Source organism: Pristis pectinata, chromosome 6, assembly GCF_009764475.1.
Source record: "Pristis pectinata isolate sPriPec2 chromosome 6, sPriPec2.1.pri, whole genome shotgun sequence".
Taxonomy (NCBI): domain Eukaryota; kingdom Metazoa; phylum Chordata; class Chondrichthyes; order Rhinopristiformes; family Pristidae; genus Pristis; species Pristis pectinata.
The window spans coordinates 18,513,251-18,532,852 of record NC_067410.1 but is presented as its reverse complement, the minus strand read 5'-3'; the positions used below and the strand labels follow the sequence as shown (position 1 = coordinate 18,532,852).

Below are 19,602 nucleotides of genomic sequence, written 5' to 3'. Positions count from 1 at the left end.
ATCAAGGTGGCAACTTCATTCAATTGCTCCATCTTGAAAGAAACGAAGGACCTGTGTTTCTATAGCACCTCCTGCAATGGCCCAAAGTGCTTTACAGACAATGAATTACTTTTAAAAGTGTAACCACTTCTGCAGTATCGAACGCATAGCAGCTGAGTTGTGCTCAGCAAGCTCCTACAAACAGCAATGTGATAATCTTTTTTCTCATGAAGTTAGATCAGGGATAAATATTGGCCAGGACACCATGTCTCTCTGAGACAATGCATGCTATAGCCTTTTGATCATGTAGGAGAGTAGAGAAGACCTTGTGTAATGCTTTATCTGAAAGACAACACTTGTACTGTGCAGGCTTCTCAGTCTAGATGTTGTGTCTGTGGAGGGAACTTTGAGCTCACAATCTTCTGAGCTAGAGGCATTTGTGTTACCAAATGAGGCACAGCTGGCTCTGGTAAACAGTCACCAGTCTGATTATGGTAAAACCATAAAACTGCCTAACCTGTCAGTGGAATTTCTTCTTCAGCAGAAAGACTAACCTGGCTTACCTGTGGTGATCTGATACTCAAATGAAATGAGGCAGCCACTGTTTTAGTTAACAACACTGGCCTAGATATTCCTGATGATGGTGAATAGTATTACTGGATTTTTGGTTTAATTTTATCTGATGCTATAGTAACTGATTAACAAATAGTTACTGAAAATCCAAAAAATTGCAGATTCTAGATATCTGAAACAAAATCAGAAAATGTTAGAAACAGGTCAGGCAGCATCTGTAAAAAGAGAAACAGAGTTAACCTTTGAGGTGAAACATTAACTCTCTTTCTCACTCCACTGATGCTGAGTATTCCAGTATCTTCTTTTTTTATAACAAATCGTTGCACCACCAGGGTTGACAATTGCTGATTGGTATTATAGTGAAATATGGAGCTGGTTTAGAAAATCCCTAAGCCCTAATTAATCACTTTAACGACTGCCGAGACCTTTTGAATGGCCCGCCTTATCTGTGACATGCATGCAATGGTAATTCAAAGTGGAACTGCATCATAACATTCGATTGATATAACTCAATCCCTATTCATCTGTCCGAATTGGGATTCCAGCTCTATTTTTATCATTGGCTGTGTCTCTGCTTCTAAATTCCATAACCATCTGGTCAAATGAATAATTAGGCAAGGAGTGAAAACCATACACAAAGGGGGATTGGTAGCATAGTGGTTAGGTTGCTGGAATAGCATCCCGAGGAATGGATAACTGATTCAAAGGTGTGAGTTCAACTCCCATCAAGGCGGCTGGTAAATTTAAATTCAAGTAATTGTAATTAAAATTAAAGTAAATTAACACAAGTAATGATGACTTGGACCCACCCTGGTTTACCACTGCCCTTTCTTCAGGGAAGAACAACTGTTGCCCTTCCCTTGACAGGTCTGTCTGTGACTCCAAACCTACCAATGTGGTTGACTTTTAATTGAATGACAATGAGTGCTGGCACTGTCACTGATGAATACAGTCACAGGATGTGGACATCACTGGATAAAAAAGTCCCAGGCACCCACAAGGTCTCCTGCTACAGTCCAACAAGTCTTAAGAACTATGTGAGAAGAAAATCCTTCCCTTTGATTGAAAGGATTAGAGTTCCAAGCAAAGCTGGCTGCTCTGTCATGGAGAGAGAACAAAATAGTGTACTTGTCTGCACTGCTATGATGACAAATTCCTCCATTCTGAGTGTATAGATCCAAAATCCTCACTTCGCTAACACCTGAGTTGAAAAATTAGTGAATTGTACTATTTTAAACTAAAACCCCAATAAAAATTAAAATTAAGGATGCCCCATTAAAAACGTTCCATTCTCCCACTGATGAAGTGAGACATTGAGGATGAAAGCACTGCTCTATGGTCTAGCTATGGCCACTGTCCAAACTCGTGAAGAAAGGAAAACAAATCATAAACCATTCAATTAGAGAAACACATTGCCCACGGACACCCACTAAGCAGAGTGGGGGAATGGTTTACTCGAATTAATCTCTGCCTGCACCAACAAAAGCCTGGGAGAAATGCAAATTCCAGCTAAGTGACCCACAGAGGTAAATATTTAATTTTAAAAAGTCAACAAATCATTTAGCTGCTGATACTTTCTGAAATTATTTCCTTTTGTAATATCTTGAAATGTTGAAATCTGTTTTAAATAACAGCAAATGTGAAGTTATATAGCTGTATATGTGGCTTGTTATGAAAGGGACAAGTTATATGCAAATCAAGTTACAGTTAAACTCTTTCTCCAGCAGGCTCAGGACTTTAGTGGGGCTGGATTTGCAGATTTTCTGCAATATTGGATGCTATTCCTGTTAACTCTGCTTAATTTGCTTCTTTTTAGATGTTGCACAGTGGTATAATACATTTTCCAGCAAACCCATAAATTTAAAGGAAGCGTGGGAAATGGGGCCCTGGTGAACTTAAGGGAAGCACAGGAAACAAAATGTGGTGAGTTTAAAGGGAGTATAGGAACCAGGGCTGCAGTGATTTTAAAGGAGTATGGGGCTGTCGTGAGTTTAAAGCAAGCATGAAAACCAGGGCACAAGTGAATTTAAAGAAAGCAAAGGAACTGGGGCCCTGGTGTATAAGAGGGAATGTGGTAAACGGAGGTCTCAATGTGTTAAAGGGAGTGCAAGAATCGGTACTCTGGTGTTATAAAGGGAGTTCAGGAACCAGCACTTGGTGATCCAAATGCTGAACCATCAGGATTTCCAAAGAATCAGATAGTGGGCTATCAGAGTTTTACTGTGGGACCAATTCTTGATCTATATATAAGGCAATCCCTCAGAGGGAAACCTGATATCCCATAATCTAGGTTGTAATATACACTGCTTCCTAATAACTATCTTACCAGTCTAAAATTGCTTATACAAAATGTTCTTCAGTAGCAAACATTGATACATTTTCTAACAGTGGGGATAAAATGAGTTTGTAACCATAACTAACATTTTTAGTATTGATTGAAATTAAATGAGAAAACAAACACGGCAATGTGATTTATTAAGCTGTCCGTTGGCACTGTATATCAAAGCAGAGGAAGCTAAGATCAGACTGGGCCAATGTTGAATATAAAGAAAGCAGGAAAGTGCTCAAGCAGGATATTAGGAAGGCCAAACGGGGCCATGAAATGTCCTTGGTGAGCAGAATCAAGGAGAATCCCAAGGCATTTTATACTTATATTAAGAAAACTAGGATAACTAAGGAGAGGGTAGGTCCATTCAAGGATAAAGGAGGGAATTTGTGCTTGGAGTCAGAGCAAGTGGCTGAGGTACTAAATGAGTACTTTGTGTTGGTATTTACTGAGGAGAAGGATTTGGAGGATAGTGAAGGCAGAGTGGGGCATGCTAATGTGCTGGGACATTTTGAGATTAAGGAGGAGGTAGTGCTGGATCTTCTGAAAAGCATTAAGGTGGCTAAGTCCCCAGGGCCTGATGGCATATATCTCAGAATATTAAAGAAGCAAGTGAGGAGATTGCTGGGGCTTTGACAAAGACCTTTCTGTCCTCACTAGCAACAGGTGATGTTCCATAGGACTGGATAGTAGCAAATGTTGTGCCTTTGTTCAAGAAAGGAAATAGGGATAATCCAGGTAATTATAGGCCAGTGTGCCTCACGTCAGTGGTAGGGAAGCTAATAGAGACAACACTGAGGGATAGGATTTATGCACATTTGGAAAGGCATGGGCTGCTTAGGGACAGTCAGCATGGCTTTGTGCAGGGCAGGTCATGCTTTAAAAACTTGATTGAGTTTTTTTGAGGAGATGAAAAAGGAGTTTGATGAGGGTAAGGCAGTGGACATTATCTACATGGACATTAGTAAGGCATTTGAAAAGGTCCCTCATGGTAGGTTGATTCAGAAGATAAAGATGCAAAGATGGGCCCATGTAGAATATAAAGAAAGCAGGGAAGTGCTCAAGCAGGCAATTAGGAAGGCCAAAAGGGGCCATGGGATCCAGGGTGAATTGCAAGCTTGGATTCGGAACTGGCTTGCCCATAGAAGACCGAGAGTAGGGGTGGAAGGTTGTTATTCTGGCTGGAGGTCCATGACCAGTGGCGTTCTGCAAGGATTGGTGCTGGGACCTCTGTTGTTTGTGATATATATCAATGATTTGGATGAAGATGTAGATGGGTGGATTAGCAAGTTTGCGGATGACACCAAGATTGGTGGAGCTGTGGACAGTGTAAACGACTATCAAAACGGGATATAGATCAGTTACAGATATGGGCAGAGAAGTGGCAGATGGAGTTTAATCAGGGCAAGTGTAAAGTGTTGCACTTTGGGAGGTCAAATGAAAAGACAAAGTATATAGTTAATGGTAGGCCCCTTAATAGCATTGAGGTACTGAGGGATCTTGGGGTCCAGGTCCATAGTTCACTGAACATGGCTACACAAGTGGATAAGGTGGTAAAGAAGGCGTATGGCATGCTTGCCTTCATTGGTAGGGATGTTGAGTATAAGAGTAATGAAGTCATGCTGCAGCTATATAAAACTTTAGTCAGACCGCGCTTGGAGTATTGTGTGCAGTTCTGGTCACCCCATTATAGGAAGGTTGTGGAGACTGTGGAGAGGGTGCAGAAGAGCTTTACCACGATTCTGCCTGGATGAGAGGTTATGAGCTATAAGGAAAAGTTGGACGAACTTGGGTTGTTCTCCCTTGAAGGCTAAGGGGAGACCTGATAAAGGCTTTTAAAATTATGAGAGACATAGATAGGGTAGACAGTCAGAATCTTTTCCCCGGGGCAGAAACGTCAAACACCAGAGGACATGCTTTTAAGGTTAGAGGGAGGAGGTTTAAAGGTGGTGTGAGGGGCAAGTTTTTTTACGCAGAAAGCAGAAGCTACCTGGAATAGGTTACATGGGGTAGGAGTGGAAGCAGGCAGTTTGGTGGCGTTTAAGAGGCTATTAGATAGACGCATGAATATGAAGGGAATGGAGGGATATGGATGATACACAGGAGGAGGACATTTAGTATAAATTGGCATCAAGATCAACACAACATCGTGGACCAAATGGCCTGTCCAGTGCTGTACTGTTCTATGTTCTATGTTCATACTGCTCGTTGTTGTACAAAATAAAATGCTTATCTCAACTAAATGATACACAAGTTTTGGACTATTGATTAGCAAGTACAATAACACAATGACAAGATCCAAATGCAGCACAATTAAACTACTTTAGATAACAACATGTTGGTCTTACAGTTTATTTCATGAATGTTTTGCTCCAACTAACAGGTTATTAATTATTAATTATAATGATTTTTAGATCCTTTGGCAGTTATGTTTAGAAAATATGCAGAAAAGATCATTCTAACAACTAAATATTGTGATACTGAATTTCAAAAAGATACAGCAAATTATCGAGGAAATTTTTCTATTCATCAAATATACAAGACAGAACTGGAAGACTGGAACTTTGCAACAGTATGTAACGGACATTATAAGCATCCTGAGACTACTATAACATGATGCTAGCTGACATTGCTGCCAATTTTTCTCCATTTATTGGCATGTTTTCATGCACAAAAGTATCTACTTTCCAAACATTAAAAAAATCATTGATTCAAGATAAATCAGAAATGTTTCAATTATAAGTTTACAGTAGATACCAAAACTGGTGGTATAGTGGACAGTGAAGAAGGTTACAACAAGATCTAGATCAACTGGGAAAGTGGTCAAAGGAATGGCAGATGGAACTTATCTCAGACAAGTGTGAAGTGATGCAGTTTGGTAAGTTAAACTAGGCCAGGACTTACACAGTGAATGGCAGGACACTGGAGAGTGTAAGAGTCATGGAGTTATACAGCATGGAAACAAGACCTTTGGCCCAACTCATCCATGCCGACCAAATGCCTTTCCAAGCTAGTCCCATTTGTCCACATTTGACCCGTATCCATCTAAACCTTTCCGATCCATGCACCTGTTCGAAAGTCTGTTAAATGTTGTTATTGTACCTGCCTCAAGCACTTCCTCTGACAGCTCGTTCCGTATATGTGTCACCCTCCGTGTGAAAAATTTGCCCCTATTCCTATTCAATCTTTCTCCTCTCACCTTAAACCTATGCCCTCTGGTTCTTGATACCCCAACCCTAGGAAAAAGACTTGTGTGCATTCATTCCATCTATGCCCCTCATGATTTTATACACCTCCCTGCCTATCCAACCTCTCCCTATAATCCAGTCCCTCGAGTCCTGGCAACATCCACGTAAATCTTTTCTGCACTCTTTCCAGCCTAAAGGCATCGTTCCCGTAGCAGGGTGACCAAACTGAACACAACACTCCAAGTGCAGCCACATCAACATCTTGTACACTGCAACATAACATCCCAACTTCTATGCTCACTGCTCTGACTGTTGAAGGTCAATGTGCCAAAAGCCTTCTTCGCCACCCCATCTACCTGTGATGCGACTTTCAGGGAACTATGTACATGTACTCCTAGGTTCCTCTGTTCTACAACACTTCCCAGGGCCCTACCGTTCATTGTGAAAGTCCAACCTTGATTTGACTTTCCAAAATGCAACACCTCACGCTTATCTGAATTAAACTCCATTTGCCATTCCTCAGACCACTTACCCAGGTAATCGAGATCTCCCTGTAATTTTGATAACCCTCTTCACTGTCTGCAGTACCACCTGTTTCTCAGTGAGTGTCATTTGCAGTGAGTGTTGTTGAACAGAGGGGCCTTGGGGTACAAGTACATAGTTCTTGTACCCCTAGGCAACAAAGGTAAATAAGGTGGTGAAGGAGGCATATGGCATGCTTACCTTTATCAGTGTGACATCGAGTGCAAGAGTTGGGTCGTCATGTTATAGTTGCATAAAACATTGGTTAGATGGCACTTGGAGTATAGTGCATAGTTCTGGTCACCATACTATAGGAAGGATGTAATTAAGCTCTAGGGAGTGCAGAAAAGGTTCACAAGGATGTTGTCTGGACTGGAGGGCTTGAGTTATAAGGAGATGTTGTATAGGCTGGAACTGGTTTCCTTGGATCGAAGGAGGCTAAGGGGTGACCTTATAGAGGTTTATAAAATTACGAGGGGCATAGGCCAGATGGACTGTCACAGTCTTTTTCCCAGGGTTGGGGAGTCTAAAACTCAAGGGCATAGTTTTAAACTGAGAAGGGAAAGATTTAAAGGGGATCTGAGGGGTAGGTTTTCCACAGAGAAAGTGTTGGGTATGTGGAACGAGCTGCCAGAGGAGGTGGTAGAGGCAGGTACAATAACAATGTTTAAGAAACATTTGGACAGATACGTGGATAGGAAAGGTTTAGAGAGATAGGGGCCAAATACAGGTAAATGGGATAAGCATCTTGGTTGGCATGGACGAATTGGGCCAAAGGGCCAGTTTCCATGCTGTATGACTCTATGGATCTAAAGATCTATAATGGTGTCTTAAAGCTTTGGTATAGAAAAAGGGCACACTATGGATTAGTGCATGGTGGTTCTTCCTTTTGGCTGTGTTTTGTATGTGTTGTCTTCAATTTACCAGCCAAGTCTGTTTCTCCTATGTGTTTGCACTCAGTTTACACCCAGCAGAGACCTAGCAGCAATGTATCCGAGACTTGGGGTCTAACGTGATGGCAAATTCCCTGCAACAGTGTGATAGCGATTGAGCGCAGGTACCTCTGAATCGACAATGTCAGATTTCCTGGGTCTTTGGGTGATTCAGATTCAGGTGCAGTTAGTAGAAGTGCTGTCTCACAGTTCCATCCTGACCTCAGGTGGAGTTTGTACCTTCTTCCTCTGACTGCGTGGATTTCCTCTGGGTGCTCTGGTTTCCTCCACATCCCAAAAACACGTGGGTTGCTGGGTTAATTGGCTGCCTTATATTTAGGTGAATAGCAAAATCTGACGGGGAGGGGAGGTGTGGAGTTGGTCGGAATGTGGGGGGGATAAAGTGGGATTAGCGTAAATGGGTGGTTGACGGGCAGCACAGACTTGGTGGGTCAAGAACCTGTTTCTGTGCTATATAAATTTATAATCTCCGTAACCTTATATAGCTATGGACTGAATTCACAAATCACATGTGACTCTTACTTCAATGAGTGATTACAGGTTTCAGCAAATCCTATTCCATGAAGTGAGAATAATAGATACATCAAGGGTGCAGAGGTAGAAATTATGGTACCCGGAAAAGCTCTCAATCCATCCTGTCTTCCAACCGTCTGATACCAAGGGCTTCAGTCTTTGAGTGTGGGATTTCCTTTCACCTTTGAATTTCCATAATGTATCAAAACTAACACTCAGCTGATGGATAGGTGCTGACGAACAATCTTGTCTATATAGTTACTGAGCTTTACAGAAGGCTCAGTAACTATATAGACAAGAGGTAATCCTTTCTAAAATTCAGCTTTGTAAACCGCCACTAACAATACCTAGTGTGTTCCTTCACTTGGCCGTCTATCTTTCTTCATAAGTTGATTCACACAGCAACAAAATATCACATCATTCTAATCAATCACAATTAAGAACACTAATATTTTCAGAGATCAAACATTTCATTGTTACTCACAAAGCCGAAGATGGATATATCTAATCACTTTGTCATAATAAAACTTTTCTTGAACTTTCTTGTGCTTCTAACCTCTGTTGTGTTGTCTGAAATCAGTATGATAACCAATAGACATCTACCTAAAGGAATTGCCATTTCAGACTGAGATGAGTATAAACTTCCTTAGAGGTTGCAAGTCTTTGGAATTCTCCACCTCTGAGAGGCATGAATGCTCAGCCATTGAGTTTATTCGATGGAGTTTTGGATATTAAAGAAATCACGGATTTAGTGATCAGACAACAAAGTAGGCCTGAGGCTAAGGATCAGCAACAATCAAGTGGCAGAGCAGGCACAAGGGGCTGTGTAATCCCCTTCTGCTTCTATGAACTTTTACATTGAAATGATATTTCTTCAATTACCTTCTATAAATGATAAACACTTTACCTCTTTTACACTTACATTAATTGAGTAACTTCCTTGCTTTTAGAGACATATTAATTGGGTTTATTAAAAACTGCAATTTTAATTCAACATTATACAGAATGGAATAATTTTATGCTTTAAGCGCATTAATATGAGTCTTCCCCTGATCCACCCACAAACATTCTATTGTTTCAGATGCCATGCAGTCTATATTGGTGAACTTGTTCCCCTTCTAAGCACTTTGAAGGGATGGACATTCCTGTTAGCATAAAGCCACTATTTAGAATTTCATTTATGTTAGCTGTAGTTTCAGGCCTGATTTATTCCTTCTTTGCAGGCTCAATTCTACAGTCCAATCCTAGCAGACTGCTAGAAAATGAAAAGGTATACCTTCATCTTTTACATGATAGAATGATGTAATACAAATGGATACCATTCATCTCCTTCTGGTTATACTGGCTCTTTAAATGAACACCTCAATTAATCCTGCGTTCCTGCCCTCTCCCCATGCTCTTCAAGGTTGCTCCTTTTCAAAGTCTATATCGTTTTTTTTTTCATAACTTCTCCAAGCTAGAAAATAATTAGCAACTAAGTTTTCAGAGCTCTGTTTAGATTCACTGATGCTGAGAAGGAAGCCATTCAACCCACTGAGTCAATGCCAGCTATCTGTGGTGCATTCCAGTCGGCCCCACTTCCCAATCTCTCTTCCCTGTAGCCCTGCGAACTCTCATCCAATTCCCTTTTGAACTCCCTGATTGACTCTGTTTCCACCAACCTTACAGGCAATGATCATAACCACTCCCTGTGCAAAACAGTTTTTTTTATCACATCCCCTGTAACCATAACTTTGCTGTATCATTCTATTTTAGACCAAGATTCTGTTAATCATTTGAGTTATTTGCTTCAGATTAGTAGTTTACTTCTTACTCCTCAGTCAACAAATATGCAAAAACTTTTCCAACCACAAATACAAAGACATCCAGCAAACAGCCTGGAGACTGCCTTGAATGTTTAGATCTGAGCAGAAAAAAAAACACTTTCACTAGCTGCTTTAATTCCTCACACAGGGGAGGTTGGAGAGCAAGAACTCTGCATGCATCTCATGAACGTTCTTCCTCCCTCCTGTGAATACAGAGATCAATCTTTGCCCTACTATTAATGGCTCTCCGTGAAGGGCCATTCTTTGCTGTTACTGCACACTGAAACAAAAGACACTTCAGGAGATATAATCATTGCTGCCTAGCTCCTTTTCCTAGGCCATTACAATGTAGCTCTTTCCTTTTTTTCCACACATCTCTTTTCCTTTCTTCAGTGTTCCTTTATGCCTCATTGAATCCATTAGGCTCATTATAGTGTGCTTTTTAAAACCCTTCTGAGCGTAGCCAATCTGAGCTGCTGGCATCAAGGCAGGGAAGGTTTCTTCTGATGTGAGAGAAACAGGACAAATGTAAAGGTAGAAGGAATCTACAGCTGGTGTTCAGTTTCCACTGTGGTTTGCAGCAGCTTATTCCAAGGTGTTGAAAACTGCATAGGCTGTACTTGGATCAGTGATAGTTTACTTACAGACAGGAGATTGACATTCAGCTCATCAGGGTGGACTCCCAGCAGAACAATCCCATGAGCCCCATTCCCCTCTCCTTATTTCCCTGGAGCTTATTCTGTCTCATATGCCCCTCAACTCCACTTTTATCATTTTGCCACTTACCTACACTGAAGGGTAATTGACAGTAGACCATTAACATACCCGTACATGTTTGGGACAGAGGAGGAAACCAGAGCCCTTGGCAGAAGTCCACTTGGTCACAGGCAGAATGTGCAAACTCCACACAGACAGTAGCCAAGGACAAGACTGAACCAGGGTCTCTGGACCCAACAGATCATAACGTTAACAGCTGTGTCTCCACGTCACCCAATCCTAACTAAGAAGCAAGTCATAATTTTGAATGTTCACAAAACCAGTGACTTTTTAAAAAATTGTGGGTAATTTGAAGCTACATGAGGCTGTTTATTTTTCTGAAGCAGAAATTAATGAATGTTCTGATGAAGGATCTTCAACCTGAAACGTTAACTCTGCTTCTCTTTCTACATGTACTGCCTGATCTACTGAGTGTTTCCAGCATTTTCTGTTTTTAATTAATATCTTAACTAATCAGTCCAGTCAACTCAAATACAGAGCAAGCAAGAGCTTGCCTAACATGGGAAGGGTCATCCCTGCTGAAATAATTCCACAATTGATAACTTGTAATTTCTTTACATTGAAACAAAACAACAAATGATTGAGTAGAAGTGTGTCATATTCTGGACGCAATAGCAACACAAGTAGTGTTAATGTAAGAAAGGTGATGTCAACCTACAAACTGTAATGGAACAAAGCACTACACCTCCCATGTAGAACTCAGACCATGTTGTGCTTGTGGAGTGGAGTTAAACCAAGGCTTTTGCACTCCTGTATACCGGTATGACTGTCTGTGTACACATTTCTAAATGTGCTACCAAAGAGGTTTCAACTAATTATTATAACCTGCCTCTTTCCTGCCAATTATTTAAATCCCTACTCATACCGTAAAAGCTTCTGTTTAAGATACCATTCTATCTCCTTCTGCTGCCTCAATTATAGATTGTGAATCCATAAACAAATAATAAAGTTGCTGTAATTTGACAGTGGATTTGTAACTTCTGTGTTCTTTATTATCTACATATCTTGTAAAAATGTTTATAAATAATACTTCCTGTTATGCGTACAGTCTTCCATTCAAATATAGTGGTTAACAACCAATGACAGCAATGAGTTAGGGGATTATGTTTCAGCTTTGGCTCAGGCTGCTCTGAGTGAGCAAGTTGTGTTGGTGCTTAACACGCCGCCAGAGGGAACCAGACACGAAGTGGGATGCTCCTCAGCTGGCAAGGGGGAACACTAGCTTACTCTGTTGACCTTGTAACCATTGAATACTATTTATCACAGCCATGAATAAATGTTCAGTTCTGGTAATTCTTCCTTTACACCAAAGAGGGAAGTGTGGCGGTGAAAGATAGCATTGAGAGCCCTACCAAATACAGCAACAACATTAAGTATAAGAAAGGACAATCTATGACATCAATGCATACAGTATAAACTGTCACCCTTCAGACCAAAAACTAGCAATGATGCAGTAGGTAAAGCAGAAAACAGTCTTAAAGACAAAATCAGTACAAGTTATTTCTACATAAGTTGGACTATGTTATATGCAAGAACGACAGTAGCTCAGCATTTTCATAATGTCATTTTACTTGGAAGCGTTGCAAAGGAAATTATCCTCAACCACCAGTAATAACTGAAAGAATCACATAGCCTGCAGCAGAATTAGACTCATTGATGTCAAACTGCATTAAATACCATTGCTAGCAAGGCAACACATACTCCTATGAGGAAACTGGATTCTTCCATCCACTTATTAAAGCAGTGCTCAGAGATGCCTATACTTCAGAGTCTCAAGTGTTAAATAAAACTAAGCACAAAGATTTACACTTACCTTTCCAGTGGACTTTGGTCCTTTCCAAATGCAGAAGTAACAGATTATCCAGGCAGCAAGAAGACACAGAGCTAGTTCCCATCGTATATGTCCAATATGTTCAATACCACGCGATAATCCAAGCACTCTATGTCTGAGAATTATCAATAATATTTTATCAAAAATATATTTAAACATACTTTTTCATACAATGCTGCAAAGAGCACCAGATAAATTGGTAACAATTTGACATTTATCTTTTTTTAGCCAAAAGTTATATCTCGAAAAAAGTAAACATAACATCTCTATAAGTACATTTAATTGGTGTGGCTACTTTGATGAAATTAGTACATCTTAAATCTAAGTAAATTTTATTTATGGACTTCTGTAATATAATATTGAATTAGATAATTCCAATTCTAAAATCTAATAGTCTTGATCCCGTACAATGCAATATAGTTTTTACAGTTTTTAAACTTAGGATTTTAGCATATTAATACAAAATTTATGTTGTATTAACAGATGGCCTGCTGTACATTTAGTCCAGGTCATTAATATTTTGTACATCTTTATCAAATCTCCTCTCAACCTTCTTTGTTCCAAGGAAAATCCCATTTTTTTCCACACGGACATTCCAGTGGAAATCCCTTATCCACAGAGCCACTTTGGTATTTTTGTTACACTCCAGGACCTTCATATATTTTTGAAAGTTTGATGATCAGAATGGGATGAAACACTCCAATGTTTTGTCCATTTTCAACATAACTTCCCTTTTTTTTCACTCTATGCCACTATTTATGAATCTAAGGATGCCAGAGAGTTGGGGAGCAATGATTGTTAAGGCTACAATGAATAAAGTTGACAATACATACAATTTGACCTTATGGAATGGTTTACGATGACAGAAGAAAGGGACTGGGGGAAAAGTAATTTTCCAAGGACTAATAAACTAATCACATTAGCCAATTCACAAGATGCACATTACTGTTAGAGAGGATAAAGTTGATATTACCTGCAAAGAATGTTTGGAATGCAAAACACCACTATTTTGCACTTTCTGAGATACATGCCTATATTAATGCACACCTGAAAAATTTGACCATGAGCAAAATTCTTATGCTTCAAGGCACATGAGAATTTTTCCATGGAAAATACAATTCATCATTTTGTTTCTTTGGTCAAAGATTCATGGCCACCATTTCAAGACTGCTGCATAGTTTTGTTCATTTATGGGTTTTAGGTGTCACTTCCAACACCAGAGTGCATCCTTAAAGCCCCTTTCGAAGATGGTTTTGTGCTACCTTCATGAATCTTTGCAGTCTCTCTGCTAAAGGTATTTCCACAGAGCAGTCAGGTTAGGAGATTCAGGATTTTGACCCAGTGGCCAAGAGATTGCAGATTTGAGAGGTGTATCAAAGGGCTGGTGTGTTATGTAAATGGAAAAATCTGCAATCATGGGTGCTCTAGGTGAAAGACCACCTCAGGTGGTAGAAGGATCACAAACTTCTCTGTCCTGGATTCTGTGGCACCTTCTTTGTGTTTTTGGAGTTGCATTCATCAAAGCAAGTTCCGAGTATTCTGCCATATTTCAAAATTATGCCTTGCAGACAATGAAAAGGTTTTGGAGAAGCAGGAAGTAAGTCACTCCTTGCATTACAGCCAATTGACCTGCTCACAACTGGCTCACAAGATATCAATGGTGAGGGATTTGGCCACAGTAGTGTCATTGAATGCTGAGGTGCGGTGATTGGAATTTCTTTTGGTCATTGCTTGGCACTCAGGTGGTACAAATGTTATCTGTCACTCATCGCCATAAGACTGAATGCTGTCCAGGTTTTCTTTCATGTTGAATGGACTCCATTATCTGAGGTGTTATGAATGGAATGGAACACTGCCATTGACACTGCTAACCTTATGATGGAGGGAAAGTCATTGATGAACCAGCTGAAGATGAACAGACATAATCAATGCCTGAGGAACATCTGAAGCAAAGTCCTGGGGCTATGGCTGACTTCCAGTGACTACAACCACAACTATCTTCATTTTCTTCTTGGTAAAACTCCAGCTAGTGGAGATATGTTTCCATTGATTTCCATTGACTTCAATTCTAATACGTCTCTTCGACACCACATTTGGTCAAACCATCTTTTGATGTTGAGGGCGGTAATTTTCAACTCATCTCTGGAATTCAATTCTTTAGACCATCTTTGGTTCTTGAACCCATGTTTAGACCAAAGCTGTTCAAAGGGCCAGAGCCAAGTGGTTCTGATGGACCCTAAACTTATCTTCAGTGAGAAGATTATTGGTGAGTAGGTATGCCTTCACTGCTTGTCAAAGACACTTTGCCTTACTGATGATATATCATTGATTTGAAATATTAACAATGTTACTCTCCCAGCAGATGCTGCCTGACCTGCTGAGTACTTTCAGCATTTTCTGTTTTTATTTCAGATTTTCAGAATCTGCTGTTTCTTGCTTTTCAATCACTTTCCACCACTTACTTGATGGTTGAAGTACACTGATGGGTGGGAATTGTCCACATTGTCAGGTAGATGTCAATAATATGGCTGTACTGGAACAACTTGGCTGGAGGTGTGGATAGTTCCAGAGTATGCCCTCAAGAAAACTACTGATGAGATACTGTCAGTGCCCAAAGTCTTCACTTCAGCCTTACTTGTGCTCTCACCAGCTAAGTTCAGTCATTAAGGATTGGGATGATCATACAGCCTCATCCTGCAGTTTAATGGTCAACCACCATTCACTGCAGGATGTGACGGAACTGCGGAGCTTTGATCTGATATGTCGGTTGTGACATCACTTAATTAGCTTTGTGCTTTGGTGGCTTAGCACACTTATAGTCCTATGTTGTAGCTTCATCAGGTTGGAACCTCTTGTTTTGACAGGCCTGGTGGTGCTCCTGGCATGATCTTCTACACTCCACATTGAACCAGTTGCTTAGTTTAATGATAATGGTATAAGGAGGGATATGCCAGTCCATGAGATTACAGAGATCACACCACTTCATGAAGGCATATTTTCTGAGCTGCCATTTATGTTCTAAATCTACCTCATTTGGCGCTGCTAGAAACAAAGGGGATTGGGTGGTATGGTGGCAGAGTTAGTATTACTGCTGTCTCACAGTCCTGCAACCAGGGTTCAATCCTGACCTCCGCTGCTGTCCATGTGGATTCTCCCTGTAACCGCATGGGTTTGCTCCAGGTGTTCTTGTTTCTTCCCACATTCCATGATGTATGAATTGGTTGACCACTGTAAATAGCCCCTCAGTGAGTGACAGAATCTGGGGAGGTTGATGGGAATATCGGGAGAATCAAATGGGATAAGTGCAGAATTGGTGTAAATGGGTGCTTGGTGTGGGCTCAGTGGGCTGAAGGGCCTGTTTCCATGCTGCATAACTTTAGAACATCTGATAGAGAAATTAAATCATTAATGGTACAGGTAGAGTGAAACTGTTTCCATCGACAGAAGAGTCAAGAACTAGGAGAGTTAGAATGAAGGAAATTGCCAAAAGAACCAAAAGTGACATGAAGAAAAATATTTTTGAGCAAGTTGTTAGGGTCTGGAATGCACTGCCAAGTGCAGGAGCTGAGGCAGATTTGTTTGTAGCATTCACAGGGGAGTTGGATCCATATTTGAAAGGACAGAGTTTGCAGGGTTATGGGAGAGGGAGGGGAACAGATTTAGTCGGAGTACTTGTACACAGCCAATATAGACGTTATGGGCTAAATATAAACTTGAAAGTAATTTAGTTCAACCTGAAACCACGGTCTTAGATCTGAATAAAGCAAAATAGCAAGGCATGAGCTGCGAGTTGGTTATGGCAGTTTGGGAAGCTACAGTAAAAGGTTTGACAAGTAATCAAGCAACGGCCAACATTTAAATACATAATGTATAGTTTATGACTCGTATATATTCCTTTTAGGCACAAAAACACAATAGGAAAAGTGATTCAATATAGCTGTCAAGAGAAATTAAGGATAATATTAGATCAAATGAAAGGAGTGTAATGTTGCCAGAAAGCAATAAGCTTGAGGATTGGGAAGATTTCAGAATGCAGTGAAGAAAGACCCAGGCATTGATAATGAAAGGGAAAGTAGAATACAAGAGAACTACAGCAAGACACAAAAAAAAACACTGTAAGACCTTCTACAGATACGTACAAAGGAAAAGAATAGCTAAACTTAATATGGGCCCGTTACGTGGGGCTGGAAAAAGAATACTGGGGAAAATAGCAGAGAAATTAGATGAATTTTTGCCTTCACAGAAGAGGACACAGAAAACCTCAGAGAAATAATGGACAACTACAGGTCTAATATTAGTGAGGAACTCAAACAAATTAGAGTTAAAAATTATGTATTGGAGAAGTTAATGGGATTGAACAGTGATAATGGTGACCCAGGACCTGATGACCTGCATCCTTAGATTTTGAGGAAGATAACTATGGAGATAATGCACTAGCTGTCATCTTCTGGTTGGGAAGCTGTGGTGAGTAGGTACCACAGGGATCAGTGCTGGGATTCAAGCTGTTCGCAGTCTATGTCAAATACCTGGATCACAGGACCAAGTGTAATAGAACAGTATGAACATAGAACACAGGAACAGGCCCTTCGGCCCAAGCACGGTGCCAAATTAAACTAATCCCTTCTGCCTGCAGATGATCCATATCCTTCCATTCCCTGCATATTCAGGTGCCTATCTAAAAGCCTCTTGAATGCCTCTGCTTCTACTGTCACCCTTGGCAGCACGTTCCAGGCACCTACCAAGTTACGATCCAAATTTGCTGACAGTACTAAGCTAGGTGGCAATGTGCGCTGTGAGGAAGATGCAGAGATGTTTCAGGGAAATATAGATGGATTAATGAGTGGGCAAAGATATGAAGACAGAATAGAATGTGGAGAAATGAAAGGTTATCCACGTTAGTTAAAAAAAATTAAGAAGAGTATTTTTTAAGCAGAGGAAGATATTGGTAGACCTGGGTTTCCATGTACACATTAGTAAGGCACATGGTATGTTGACCTCATTTGCAAAAGCATTTGTGTATAAGACATCTTGTTCCAATTATATAGAACCGTGATGAGATGGTATCTGGAATACTGTGTACAGTCTGCTTGCCTTACACAAGGAAGGATGTACTTGTGATGGTGGAGTACAATTAACATTCACCAGATTGATTCCCAGGAAGGTGGGTTTGTTGTATGAGGAGAGCATAAGTCAACTGGGTCTATACACCTTTGTCTTTAAAAGAAATGAGCTCACTGAAGCATAAAAAAAATCTTACAAGGCTTGACAAGGTAAATGCAGGAATGATGTTTCCCATGACTGTGGTAAGTCAAAAATAAGAAGAGATTTCTTCATGCAGAGGTTAGTACATCTTTGGAATTCTCTCCCCAGAATGGCTGTGAAGGCTCAGTTAAAAAAGAGATCACTAGATTTGTAGATATTAAGGGAATCAAGGGATATAGGGTGAGTACAGGAAAGTGGCACTGGGGTTAAAGATCAACCATGACCCTATTGAATGTTGCAGCAGCTACAAGGAGCTTAATGGCTTATTCCTGTTTCTATTTCTTATGTTCTGATGTTCTCCATCCATCCTGTAACCATTCTGTGATTCTGTTGGAGCAACATGATACAAGACCAATGTAGTAGCCATTACTACTAACATTGCCACAGATGCATGCATTTGAGAAAGCTATATTGGTGAGGATCACATCAAGTAGGTTTATCTCAGTGCCTGCTGCACACTCAGTCTGGCACCATTTTCTTTTTGGAACTCAACCAACCCAGTCAGGAGAGTTCTCCTCAATGTCCTGGTTAATATTTCAAACTCTCTCAAGTTACTGAAATAAATTATCTGGTCATTTCCTATGTTACAACAGTGACTACCCCAGCACTTTAGGACGACCTGAGTTCATAAAGGCTGGTACTTAAATGGGAGACATTTTTTTTGGAGTGCTGTTACTGAGCCCAGAATGCATTCATTTGCCCTTGCTACCCTCATTGCTTCCTCCAAGTGGTAATCAACATGCTGCAGCACTGATTCTTCAGCTGAATGAGGGCAGGAGATGGGGGTCAGCAGGTTTCCTTGCCTGAGTGTGGAGCTGATGTTGAGGACTCTCGGGGCACTACCTTCATGAATGAGGAGTGAAAATAACATTAAACCCTGTCCACCAAATAGGTACTGAAGAACCATTGAAAGGATAAGAAATTGATACTTTATCCTAAGTGGGGCACTTCCACACTTGCAAACCATGTTTCCATGGTGTTCAAAGGAAGCTTCTCACAATTGAACTGTCAGTCACTCCTTTGATAATTCTTAAAGTGACTTTGATGCTTTACTTGCTTTGTTCTAATCAGCTTTCACAGGATGTCAGCTTGAAAAATACTGCAGAGTTTTAACTTTAGATATTTGTATAGAACTAGAGTTAATCACTTCTGGGATGCGTCACAATAAATCAGAAATATAGACATAAATTCAACATGCTTGTTAGTCATTACTAAAGCCATAGAGTTTGAATTGAATTGGACAGAAAAGACAGCCTCCTACTTCAGTAAAATCAATTAAACAGCGTATCAATTTTAAAAAATTGCCCCAGATGGTGGCTGCTGGTGAGGTTACAGGAAAGTTTTATGGGTCTTCCCATTTCATTCCCTTGAACAGGATATCAGTGAAATGCAATGTAAAAACCCATCGGATCACATGGAAACTTTTGTACATCTCGTAACCGATTGCACAGCCTGTCTCCACCAGTGGCAGAGTTGGGGTCGAGGAAGGAGAGGTGAGGTAAACTGGGAAGAGAGGAGAAATGATTGGACCTTTCATTCTATTTTCAAGTATTTTCAGTATTTGACTTGGTGCAATTTAATATTTTACTTGTTCGGGATTGTACTTGGACAAGCCGATCTGAGCATATAGCATGGCTCTGGAGTACTGGAAAAGAAACTCCAGCCCAAGCTGGAAGTCAAAGGCAGTAGCCTCTGTGTGAGTGCCAACAGGCCAACAGGGAGGGCACCTTGTATTGTCTGTAGGAACGTAGCCCAACCATTGAGTACTAACTCTCTTATCCCAGGACTAATGTCATTGGAAGTTTGGCAACCTCACCAAGGCTGGCAACTTTGGCTCACCTTCATTGTCTGCCATGCCCACAGTAATGGGCAG

General features: G+C 40.5%; 1 protein-coding gene across 1 annotated transcript in view; it reads right to left on the bottom strand.

The window, feature by feature from the left end:
• Nucleotides 1-19,602, bottom strand: part of slc6a11b (solute carrier family 6 member 11b) — a 123,439-nt gene that overhangs the window by 94,497 nt on the left and 9,340 nt on the right. The window contains exon 6 of the mRNA XM_052017480.1: nucleotides 12,450-12,582. Within this exon, the coding sequence (XP_051873440.1) occupies nucleotides 12,450-12,582 (133 nt within the window). The remainder of the gene's footprint in view (nucleotides 1-12,449; nucleotides 12,583-19,602) is intronic.